The 12331-nt window shown below is 39.6% G+C and overlaps 1 protein-coding gene across 5 annotated transcripts in view; it reads right to left on the bottom strand.

Annotated features, from left to right (window-relative positions):
- The window catches only part of nckap1 (NCK-associated protein 1), a 37379-nt gene that overhangs the window by 14557 nt on the left and 10491 nt on the right, over nt 1–12331 (bottom strand). For 2 of the 5 annotated variants that reach the window (XM_080450461.1, XM_080450463.1), the window contains 11 exons: nt 9508–9618; nt 5853–5945; nt 5201–5257; nt 4804–4946; nt 4619–4709; nt 4111–4248; nt 3261–3309; nt 1689–1845; nt 1099–1155; nt 677–773; nt 130–236 (listed from right to left, as the gene is read on the bottom strand). In XM_080450461.1, coding sequence (XP_080306587.1) covers nt 130–236; nt 677–773; nt 1099–1155; nt 1689–1845; nt 3261–3309; nt 4111–4248; nt 4619–4709; nt 4804–4946; nt 5201–5257; nt 5853–5945; nt 9508–9618 — 1100 coding nt within the window. Of the gene's footprint in view, nt 1–129; nt 237–676; nt 774–1098; nt 1156–1688; nt 1846–3260; nt 3310–4110; nt 4249–4618; nt 4710–4803; nt 4947–5200; nt 5258–5852; nt 5946–7882; nt 7910–9507; nt 9619–12331 lie in introns of those variants that run through there. The other 3 variants (XM_080450462.1, XM_080450464.1, XM_080450465.1) reach the window with 2 other exon arrangements.

The following is a 12331-nucleotide window of genomic DNA, read 5'->3' as shown; positions in this document are numbered from 1 at the left end:
TATCAGTGTATCAAGTGTATTATTGTGCACATCTGCAAGTTTAAATGCTTGTGTGTGTGATCATGTATCAGTGTGTAGCAAGTGTAATATTGTGCACATCTGCGTGTTTAAATGTTTGTGTGTGCTCACTTGTCTATGAAGTCGTCTGTGCTTTTCTTCTGGATGTTGTCGGCGTGACGAAGGAGCCAGATGATTTCATCACGGGCAAACGATAATGCCATGAACACAAACAGCGCCTACAGATGGAGAACACAGAGTAAAAGAGAGAGGGGTCTCTTTTTGAACACCTACTTAGTACAAACACATTTTATCTTTGGTATCATTATCTTTATCAGAACTGGGGATGCACATTCTAGGGCCAAATCATGCAGATATTTAATAGAAAAGTTCATCATTAGGTTTATAATAAGAAGACAGTGTCGCACAAGTTATCAGAACATATAATATGTATTCCCTATTAAACTGTGTGACAACATATTCTGGCCCGATTGAAAAGGCATTATCCCACAAAGCGTAACTTAACGTACATTTCAAATGATGTGATTTTGAGCTTGTATAAACTGGGTACCAGTACCAGATCAGGAATCACAATTATTATTCGTAGTACTAACGTTGTGGTCCTGTACAGGCTCTCCAACATCCCAGCACAACACTTTAAGGTGGCATCAGATATTACCTTTGGGCCCAGGAGTCCAGGCTGGTCAGCGAGGACGGTAGCCAACTCCTTCAGAGCAGAGCGGAGAAACTTGCGTCTCTCTCTGTGCATGCCACCTCTGCATATCAAACACATAGATGATACCCAATGACACATCATTTAATTATATATTCTAACACCTTCAGGACAACATGGTAAGATGAGAGTACTGAAGGAAGAGGAGAGAAGACAGGTGGAGAGCAGGGGAGGTGAGACATATTTTCACCTTTACTAGTTCAATATCTTGTCATGACTGTCAACTAAAGCTTCTGTAAAATATATTTTTTGAGGGAAAGACAAGAAAGGAGAAAGACAAGAGAGAAGGATGGATGAATGGCTGGATGGATGGATAGAGAGGCAGATTGAGAGATGGAGGGCAAAAAGAGACCAGGAGAGATACGTACGCGTGAGACAGTGCGTGTTCCTTGCATTCTCTTATGTCGTTGATGCGTTTATTGTATCTGAAACACACACACAAACAAATTGAAGAGAAAGACGCATACAGTGTACTGATTGATAAACTGGTGGCATGAAGGTGTTTAAGTTTTATGTTCTTCCCCTTTAGTTTTATGTTCTTCCCCTTTACCAGTTTAGTAGAATGATTCCAATAAATACATTATAAAGACAAATAACTGTCATTGAGGAAGTTAAGCAGTGCCAATATAGAGACATTGAATAGGTTATGAGAGTTGTCCATTGATAGGGTTTTTGTGTAAAAAAAATGGCGGAAAAATATTTTTGACACAAAAATCACAAATGCTCAAGGTTGACAAACATCATTCATAATGGAGCTTGTACACATCAAGTCACTAAATGTACATTATAAATCAGGCCTAAATGTGAGTGTATACTTCCTACACCTGTGTGTGTGTGTGTGTGTGTGTGTGTGTGTGTGTGTGTGTGTGTGTGTGTGTGTGTGTGTGTGTGTGTGTGTGTGTGTGTGTGTGTGTGTGTGTGTGTGTGTGTGTGTGTGTGCGCGCGCGCGTGCGCCTACCCTCGAATGTTAACAAACAGGTCCTCGGCAGCTTTGTGGATGTGGAAGACCTCATCTCTAAACAAGCAGAGACACGTGGAACTCTGCAGAGCCAACTTCCACAAAGACAATGCTGCAGCATCAGTGCTCAGCACAGCGTGACACAGGATGAAACCAACTAGAGAGAGAGAAAGAGTGAGAGAGAGAGTAGTTAATAATAAGCAGTGAAGGAAATAAGCAGTGAATTCATAGAAAACTAGAAAAAGTGCTCCTCGGAGCACAGGTCTCCGCCAGGTCAGGTAGGTTAGTGTGGGCCTGCAATGTTTGGAATTCGCCAATCAGGCTGGAATCTGAAAAATCAGGAGGAATCGGACGGATCCGTCTTGATCACTTCACTAAAGAGATCATTTGTACTGCTTTGCGTGATGTTTGGACAACATTTGTAGGAGTAATTATAAAAAAAAATGTTTTGCAAAAATCAGCCTCCTGTTGGCGCTATGATAGGGCAATGTTGAAAGGGTGGCATTAGTGGCCTCAACGTAGTGCAAATGTGCGTGCAAAGTTTCACCGCAATCGGGCGCTGCGTTCATGATTTGCAACATTTTGTTCAAAACGGGCCACTTCTGCTAACTTTAGATGTCAATCTTAGCCAATCAGGATGGAATATGAAAAATCTAACAGATCCGTCTTGATCACATGACTATAGAGATCATGTCTACCGATTTGCGTGAAATGTGGATGAAATCTGAAGGAGTAATATAAAAAAATGTGTTTTATATAAGTCGGCCTCCTGGTGGCGCTATAAAAGGCAGATAAGAAAAATGCAGGGCAAAGGTTTTTCCTTGGCCTCTAGGGAGTGCACATACAAAGTTTTACACAGATTGGTGCAGTTATAGGTAAAAACACGAATCGGCCTGTTATAGCACCACCATGAGGCTCATTTGAAAAAATTCAAGTGGCGCTTATTTCTCTGCCTAGTGAGAATGTGCGTGCAAAATTTCACGGAAAGTGCATGCTGTGTTCATGATTTGAGGCATTTTGTTCAAAACGGAGCACTCCTGCAAACTTTGGAAGCCATTTTTAGCCAATCCGGATGGAATATGAAAAATCTGAAAAAACAGTTTCGTTTAATGACTATAGAGATACTATGTACTGATTCGCGTGACGTTTGGACAAAATCGGTAGGAGTACTGTAAAAAAGCGGCCTCCTGGTGGCGCTATAACAGGCCCATGTGAAAAATTTGGGGCAGAGGTTCTGAATTGGCATCCAGGGAGTGTGTGTGCTCAGTTTTGCTGCGATCAAGCCAACGGTGCCAGAGATTAGCTGTCCACAGACGGACGGACGGACAGACGGACGGACGGACGGACAGGGTGCAAAACATACTCTCTCGCCAGGCCGTAAGAGACAATAATAGATCATAAAAATAAAAGTAATTGGAGGTTCCTCATGTTTTACAATTATTTAAAAAATGAACACCAGCAAGGATGTCATGTACATCAAAGCTGTGGTAATTCAGAGTTCATATCATTAATATCTGTAGAGTGAACAGGGCTCTACCAGAGTCAACATCAAAGAGGGTGCTGGGTACTTACAAACAATCCACTTCTCCATGCAGTCCAAAGACAAGTATTCACACGGCATCTAAACACAAACACAAGATGTTGAACACCATGTATAGTATACAAAACAGAATTACACACCAGTAACCTATGCATAGTTTTAAAATGAATGAAGATTAAGCAGAAGCAGGTGAAGAATTAATTATGTATTTACTTTGTCCATATTGTTGAGACTTGTACACCAATATATTCTGCTGTTAAATCGCTCCTCCTTCTTTTATGCCTTAATCACACCATTGGATGCAATGTAAAGACTCGTCTCAATATTTCCCTATCTTATGGGGTAATTTAAACTATTATTTTGCTAAATATTATGAATGCAAATAGGCTCTGTGCATAACTGGAAACACATATGGCACTTTCATTATGTTTCCAGTTCAAATCTCCTACCAGGCCAATCAAATGAAGCAATGGGAAAAAGCCCAGGAATAGGAATCAGGTTTGCCACCTTCGAGAACCCCAGGATTACAGTTATGCAGAGACAGTTATGCCCTATTGACCTTTCCAAACTCTGCCCCTAAATTAACAACTGCTGTGACTGGCCACAGAGCTCATTGCTAATATGCAATGCTTATTTGATCTTGCACCATGTCAGGTTGTTCTAAATTAACTTCAATTATTATTATATAGTTTAAATATGGCCAATTGTAACAATTTATTGTTGAAAACTATCATCTCAATATGTTACCATATGACATAATGAGCAGCCCTCTATAGTCATAGATATACAGTAAGTAAATGGACAAACAGACATATATTAATACAGACACCAAACACTCAGCACATACACATAAACATGCAGACACACTCATATGCCACTCACTGTGTCTGACTGAGCAGGATTGAGCATGGTAGAGGGGGCTGAGATGAGAGAGAGCAGCTGGGCGTTTCTCCACTGGTCAGCAGACAGATTCCTCCTGGGGTAAACCATCTGAAGGCTGATCAATGCATCTGACAGAGACTGGACAAGACAGATACAGTCAGTATTAGCCCAGTCATTAGCTTACTTAACACTAATTTAAGTGCCCTCATTTCAGTATTTATTTGATTAACAATGATATGAAAATAATTAGATTAATTACACACTGCAGAACGTAAACATCACAACACTGTGTGAGTAATTGTATCCGACAAACAGTTATGCATTGTGCCTATAGTGAATGTACAGACCTACATCAGACCTACATCACACACACACACACACACACACACACACACACACACACACACACACACACACACACACACACACACACACACACACACACACACACACACACACACACACACACACACACACACACACACACACACAGGAGTTCTCCTCCTACCTTTCCATGTGGAACAAACTCCTCCATCATTTTCTTCAGAGGGTTCTCATAGTCCACAATCATCTGGCCCAACCTGGGGTACTCCCTGTCACTAAACACACACACGATTCCAATAAATAAATTGATTATGAAAATAATCATTAGTTGCAGCTATGAAATGTAGTTGTCTAAAAGCAGCAAGTTACCTAGCCCCATGTGTCATCTCATGGGCGTAGTTGTACAGTCCTATGATGGCTTTCCTCTCCTCTATGCGTGACAGCAGCATCATCAGATTGGTGTAAGTAACCACCAGGTCTAAATAGTTCTTGGTAAGGTCAAAGTTCACCGTCTAACAGAAAGAAAGAGGAAGACATGAAGACAACATGATGTATACTTTTTCTTTATGGTAAAATTACGCACATATTTTAAGCATTTCGTTTTTTCTTTTTTTCAAAATAGCCGGTCTGGTCTTCAAGATACTCAAGGAACAGTTCCCAAGTACTTGTCAAACTACTTCTCCGTAATAGGAGAAGTAGCAGCTCCACAACACAGTAGTGGACTGATTCATGTAATTTGTCCCGACCATTTGTGTGTTGAACTTACAATGTCAAAGAAGACTTGGCAGGCATCAATGGTGTTCAACAGCTCACACACATGGTCCTGTAGGGAAGAGGTATTTGTACAGCTTCATCACAATCATTCTCATCATCTGTGTGTGCTTTGACAGTCCTGTTAACTCATTGAGTGCCATTAACGTGTTTCACGTGTTTTAGCGCTATGGTGCAACGTGCCATTAACGTGTTTCACGTGTTTTTGAAAAAAATAGAAAAAAACTAAACTAAAAAAATGAAAAAAAAAAAAAATGTTTCTCTTCCTGAACCCAAGATATCATTATCTGAAGATTTGCAGCTCCATCCACTCCTTGTTTAACTTATAACTGAAAAAGGCTGTATCTCGCTTCCTAAGCACTTTTGTTTTACTACATTTTAAATTTTAATAAAAATTGTAATGGCCAGAAATAGATATTAATAATTATGGCACTCAATGAGTTAAATTAGCCTTGCTTTTACCTGGAAGCAGTTTTTAGCTCAACAATCCACTTTATTTTCTCTCCTTCATTTATTTTTTATTTCCTTCACTCATACTTTGATTTTACTGTAACTTTTATTATCATTAAGTCCACTAATTGACGTTTTGCAATGCAAAACTACGTTTCATTTAAAAATACACCTTTGATTGGATTTGTGTTTCTTACCTTAAACTCCATGACATCTACGAAGGTGAAATAGTACAAAGCCAGGTTCTTAAGAATCTCTGACTTCTCCTTCTGTAGCTGAGCTAGCTGTTGCTGTGGAAACCACATCATAGAAAGACTGCAGTTATAAAGGTGTTATTAGGAAAGTCAAAGGACATCATCTATTGTGATGGTGCAACCTGGTTTTGTAAAGCAGAAACTATTTGTATCATCTGTCAGCCATAAAGCAGCATGTTGTATTGACCAGTACCATCTGTTCCAGGTGAACTACAGCATGGTCAAACAAACTTAACTCAGATATATTAAACTAAGATTTGATTTCTATGACATCCACAGAAACATGATGAAAGTGACAATCAGAGTCAAGTTCAAGAGGCTGTTGCCACAGAAGCCAGAAAAGGGTTCAGGCCAGTGGAACCAGGAAATGGCCATCTTCAGAAATTGAAAAATAGTGGCAAATTAATTTTAGGTTTTTAGCCCTGTCCTAGTGGAACAATCAGATAATGAACAATTGAGTAACACTGGGTTAGTAACATGCTTTCTTTAATAAATAAATAAATACATTTAAAGCCCTGAATAGTAGGCGAGAGTAGTCATCAAGCGATGTCACCAAGTACTAATACTATTTTACTTTGGTAAAACATTTATAGTTTCACATATGAGTTTGTATTGTGTAAAAGACAATTGCACTTCAGCTTTAAATTGTATTGCTCTTTTAGCCAATGAAGATGCTGCAAGAGGAAAGGTGTCTGAAGAACCTTTGAAAGAGGCAGCATTTTTTAATAATTGCAATTTCAATATTTTGTCCAACTGCAGACAAGTTGGTGCTGGCTGTTGATGGAGTCACACTGAGCTGAACATTCTCAGACATTAAAATGTTGTACCAAAGTATGATCTAAGCGTTATGAAAGCAGAGATAGCCAGGTCACCCAAAAGCATCATGTAGTGGAGATCAGAGACAAAGAATGAAGGAGAACGACCTGTGGTAGAAAATAGACCAATGCTTACTAGACTTATTAGAATCCACAGAGTTGTCGCTATTGATACCATGCAGCCTATGGGGTTCAGTTCACTTTCTATTCAATCACCTCAATTCAAATGATGAAATAAGTTGTTTGAAAAGGTTTTACACAGACATTTGTATAAAACATACATGTGAATCTGAGAGGTGGTTTTATTTTTTGTTTCCACATACATTGTGAACTGAATGACAGCCATGAGGCTCTGTTATGTTAAATGGTTAAGAGGAAATGTATCCAACTATCCATTGATACTACAACTCTATAAAGAAAGCAGTAAGGTGAATGATAAATGCAGACAGGCTCTGACAATGATTGCTTCACCAAGGAGTCAACAACACGTTTGATTTCACCCTAAAACTAGATTAGACAATTAAAATCAACAGAATACTGGTTGCCAATGTGTTCTGTATTTTATCAGCATAAAAAATAAATATAATCCTCCTCCTTGCAAGCAGTCGGCAAGTCTTCAAAACAGCCTGCAATCCAACTACCCAGCCTGGTAAGATAATTAATGGGCAACTCCAACAAGTTTTTTTAAACCAATGTCAACCTGGTGTCCCTATTTTGGGCATGTCATCATTATAGGTGTATTAATAAAAAATAAAAAAACGTATTTATTTCTAACTTACAGTAGCACAAATAGAATATAGGGCTTCAGTGGTTATGGAAAATCAGAAAAATTCTGCCAGCCATGAAAAACAAACCAGTGAAACATGCCATTTTAAGTAAGCTGGTGTTGATTTTTCAGCACTGTGAGAGCAAGAGCTTTCTCCTCAGAACAGAACGACAGGATTCAGGTTAAGTCTCAGTGAAGTTGCCCATTAACCAGCTGGCCAGCCAGCCAGTAAAAAGTTTAAATGCTGCCAGTGGGAGAAAGAGAGTAAAGACAAAGACGGCGGAGCAAAGCAAAACACACGCCAAAAAATAAAAAGCATCATTACAAAACTAAGATTAAAAAAACTCAGAGAAAACTTAGTTACGTGAACTTATAGATACAAAAAAACTTACCAAAAAGCACATGTCCGGAATAAGCCAAGTTTAGCATGCAAAAAACAAAACACAAACAAACACAGAAACAAAGCAGAAACACAACATAAGAGACACATTTGGCACAGTTATATACTGAATAAGCAGTTAGCCACACATACATACACACGCGCGTGCGCGCGCACAGTGCGGGTTAGCTAAATGACAGTTTTACACTGATGCGCACACAGAAGCTATGAGCTGAGCTAACAGTTAATGCTGAAATAAATCACTGAATGAGCCATGAGGTCAGGTTGGTACACGCACACGTACACTCAATCCAATGCCATTTTGTAGGCCTAGCAAAACACACAACACAGAAAAACAATGCAAATAACTGAGTACCTCGACATTTTTTATTTCGTTCATTAAACATTTAAGATGCAGCCTATATTCTACTTTGTGAGACCTATGTAATGACATTCTGCTTAAAGGAGAATTTTGGACTAAAGTTTTCTTACCTTTTCTATGACGTTATGATATCTTAGGATGAATGGTACAGTAAAAACAAATCATAACTCCACCCCTGAGCCGCCACAGCTTAAAAGGTGCGCGGATAGGCCTTAGGTTAGATCACATATTTTAATAGTGCAACACTATGCAACCAAAAAAAAAAAAAAAAAAGACGAGATTGAAATCTCGAGATTTCAATCTCGTCTAGCGAGACTGTTTTTTTTTTTTTTTTTTTTTTGGGACAGTGTTCTGTCACTATGAACGTCAGATCTCACCAAAAAATATTCTACTGTACCATTCATCCTAAGATATCATAACGTCATAGAAAAGGTAAGAAAACTTTAGTCCAAAATTCTCCTTTAAGCCCACCTTGTTACTAGAGGCAGTAATAACCTAACTGTCCACCAGAGATCAGTATCTTATCTTATTTGAATTGGTTTTATATTTTGAGCTCCAACTTACTTATTTATGCCTGTGTAGTAAACAGTGATGGATCTGTCCGGAGTGGAGTGTGGACCGTACAAAAAGACATGGTTTCTCTCTACATACAGACTAGCACTGTGTGGCCATCATTCAAATAGTGTGCCTCGGCAATAAATTGACCATCTGTGGCATCCTTGATACAATGATTTCTGTCATCATATCTGACAAAACTGACATTTATTTAGTCTATGATGCGGTTGACTAATACTGCCAAAATCTATTTTTAAAAGTAGTTTAAAATGACCCCAGTTGCATAAACTTTTTAAAGAACAGTTTAAAAATTTATCTCACATCCCAAGACCTGGAGGGACAGTGGCTAAGGCCTACTGTAAACATATTTCTTGGAGAAAACTTTGCCAGACAACTTCCGCCCAGAGAGATGGCTTTCATTTCATTTCACAAATGTAATCATTTCAATACTTTTTGAAGAACCAAAAAATCCTTTATCTTGAAAGACACTTGTTTTAAAACATCAAATAGTCCAATCCCTCTAACAGGTCGGTTTTAGTTCAGCAGAAGAAATGGTGTTACGATATTGGGATGAGTGTGGAGTGCGGAAAAATAACTGCTTTGATTCAATGTTTTTTAGGCTATCAATGATCATTCATCCCCCCACACACACAGCACACGCACGGTCGCACACACAGTCTCTCACACACACACAGTCTTACGTTATTGTTGCGCGTCTCCACAGCAGGGAATTTCCGGACGATGAACTTCACAGCCGATTCCAAGTTCTTATCCACCAGGTAGGAGGGCTTAGCTTTCGGATCACCACATGCCTAGAAAAGAGAGGACAAGAGGAGGTGAGAAGAGATAAAACAAGAAAATACAAGGTCAGTGCAATTATTCTACTGTAAATGCAAAGCTCCCTCTTTCTCTTTAAATGGTACTCTAATTCTGGTTTATTATAACCCCAACCACAAGGAATGGTAACAGTTTAGGAGAAGAAATTGTGAAATTTAATGTTATCAACAATTATGCATCACTATTCTTTTTAAGAAGTTCATTCACTAGGAGGATTTAGGTTTAGATAAACCAGATTCTGGCATAGTCTAGGTGTGAACAAGAGCCCAAAGTGGTTCTCAACCGCAGTAATTTGGAGTGAGCGTAGTCATTATAATGAATAAATTCAGATTAAACAAACAAAAACAAGTATGTATGTAAGTATGTAATCTTTGTTAAGATTTTCAAATGTATCATGTGAAAATTGGCAGCCGTTGTTTGACTGTGTTTAACATTTCCAAGCAACCAAAATGTTACTTTATTTCAGTCAGTAATTCTTTGTGGTTGCCTTGTATTGGCCGATAATTTGGTGTGCTACGACACAAACTGGCTGAGAAACACTGAGAGACACTTAACTGTAAGGACTTTCCTTCCCAAACTGCTCCACTGAATCAACACTTGTTAGTAGTAGTACCACAAACACACTGCATGGCAGGCAGAATGATGCACATAAAAATGTGAGGGGGAGAAAGAGAGGATACAGAGGGAAGGAAAGAGGAAAAACAAGATGGGGGGGGGGGGATTAAGAGAGAAAGAGAAATGAATCAGAGGAAGAAGAGATAAATCAAAGTCAGGGAGAGATAGAAAAGAGTAGGAAAACTATACAAGGGGAGGGCCCTTGCTAAGAATGTTCCCAGAATCCCATCAACTTAACTATATCTGCCTCCACAGAACAGCAGTGCTATAATAAATGTATTACAACAGCTGGTGCCACTGTTCCAGCCTTTATTGCTCTGATGCCAGCATAAAGCAATAGCACTCATGCAGTATGGCAGTGTAGTAGTGAATGGTTAGGAAGATGTTATCCATGCATGTGCCATTAAACAGGGTGTTCGTATAAAACTTTATGGGCTGCTAGGTTAGACACACAAGCCCTAGCAGGTTTGAGTGCACTTAACAAAACGTCGTCAGCTCAGTTGTGCCCTAGAGAACATGACGTTTTGAGTGGAAGCCACAAGGTTCACATGAGGGAATAACATAAAAGCTATATTATAGAACTATGCTACTAACCTAATGTTTTGACTGCTCACAACTTAAACAAAAACAAGAACAGCCTTAAAGCTCGACACAGGACCACAACCACAAATTGGAATCTCAGCTTGCATGATACTGAAGCATCTCCAGCCACTGCTAGAACAAAATTACAACGCAGAACAGTGGGGTAGCTAACAAATACTGGGGGGGGGGGGGGGAGACAAGGTGGACTGCTATGGAACCATATTGATGCCATTAGTTTGCAAGTCACTGGTTTTACACTGGGTTGGATAGGGTGAATCAGTGTTCACCTATTTTGCATCTCACCGAGCAAGTTTTCACTAAAGATTGCTAGCCAGCAAGGTAACCTTAAGTGTGTGTCAAGTGTGTCCATGTCTATTTGTCGCAGTAATAGTGTCTTGTAGTGTGTCCGTCAGTAGCTAGTTCACTGACCAAAGCCTTCATCTAGGAAGCTGACCATTACAACACAGCAGCTGGTCTGGAACACACAGCACTGGGACTTGGGATATGAGTCATTACACACAACAACCACAACAAGGTTTCAATCCCCATCAATGACACAGGTGGAACCTCAATTCCTAGCTTGTTTCCTTGTGTCCCCTCTACTTTTTACCAAACCAAAGCTGAAACTTCAATGGCCTTAAATGATAGCCGATAGCATCAATACTGTATGATTGTCTACCGGACTACTTTAGGCCAATGAAATTCCATTTATTAATTCTATTTATGACGTTTTTATCTATACACGGTGAGAAATGATCCATAAAGCTTTATAAAAAGCACACAGGCTATTGCACAAAGACATTGCTAATTGTGGTTGTGATGCTAACATGGCATTAGCCTATGACAAACTTGACAATAAGGACCACTATTGGGAGTTTGGCTATAAGCCGGCCAAGGGTTGGGGGCTGCGAAACCATAGTCAACTCTGACCGACGGAGGCCTATGAAAGACTAAAGTTTACTAGCTCCTCTTAAGTGAGGCCTACTTTGAGTTTAATAACAACAGGGCTTGCCTTAACGAAACTGTTAGATGGAGCCTAAATTAGTTTACAACCTTAAGGACTGTAAATTGCAGCTTTGCTTGTTGCTGGATTCACAGAGCTTGCTGGCCATGCTGGCCTTTTTTCCCCCCCATTTATATACAGTGGCACTTGTCTTTTAGTAGTGGCTAGTGCATACAGTTGACTGGTTGGGTTGGGATTGGGGGCTGGGTGGAAGGATGGATGAATGAATGGGAGAGGTGCAGTGGATGGATGATTGGATGGATGGACGGAGGGAGGGATGAGGCATGGGAATAAGCTGAGAGGAGCAGGAGGAGTGAAGGAGGATTAGGATGTGGGGGCTGTTGACTAGATACCAGAACAGACCTTCATTTTGCTCCACCTTTGTTTCTCCATGTTTGTCTGGAACCATCAGCTGGTAACGTCTGGTGTTTTCAAATGATGCTCAGACAATTACTAACTCCCAAATATGACAATTAACATTAATATAT

The sequence above is a fragment of the Gymnoscopelus braueri genome (assembly GCF_963280865.1).
Source record: "Gymnoscopelus braueri genome assembly, chromosome: 14".
Lineage (NCBI taxonomy): Eukaryota > Metazoa > Chordata > Actinopteri > Myctophiformes > Myctophidae > Gymnoscopelus > Gymnoscopelus braueri.
Note: the sequence above shows the minus strand (reverse complement) of the source record. Positions and strands in the feature narration are given on the sequence as shown.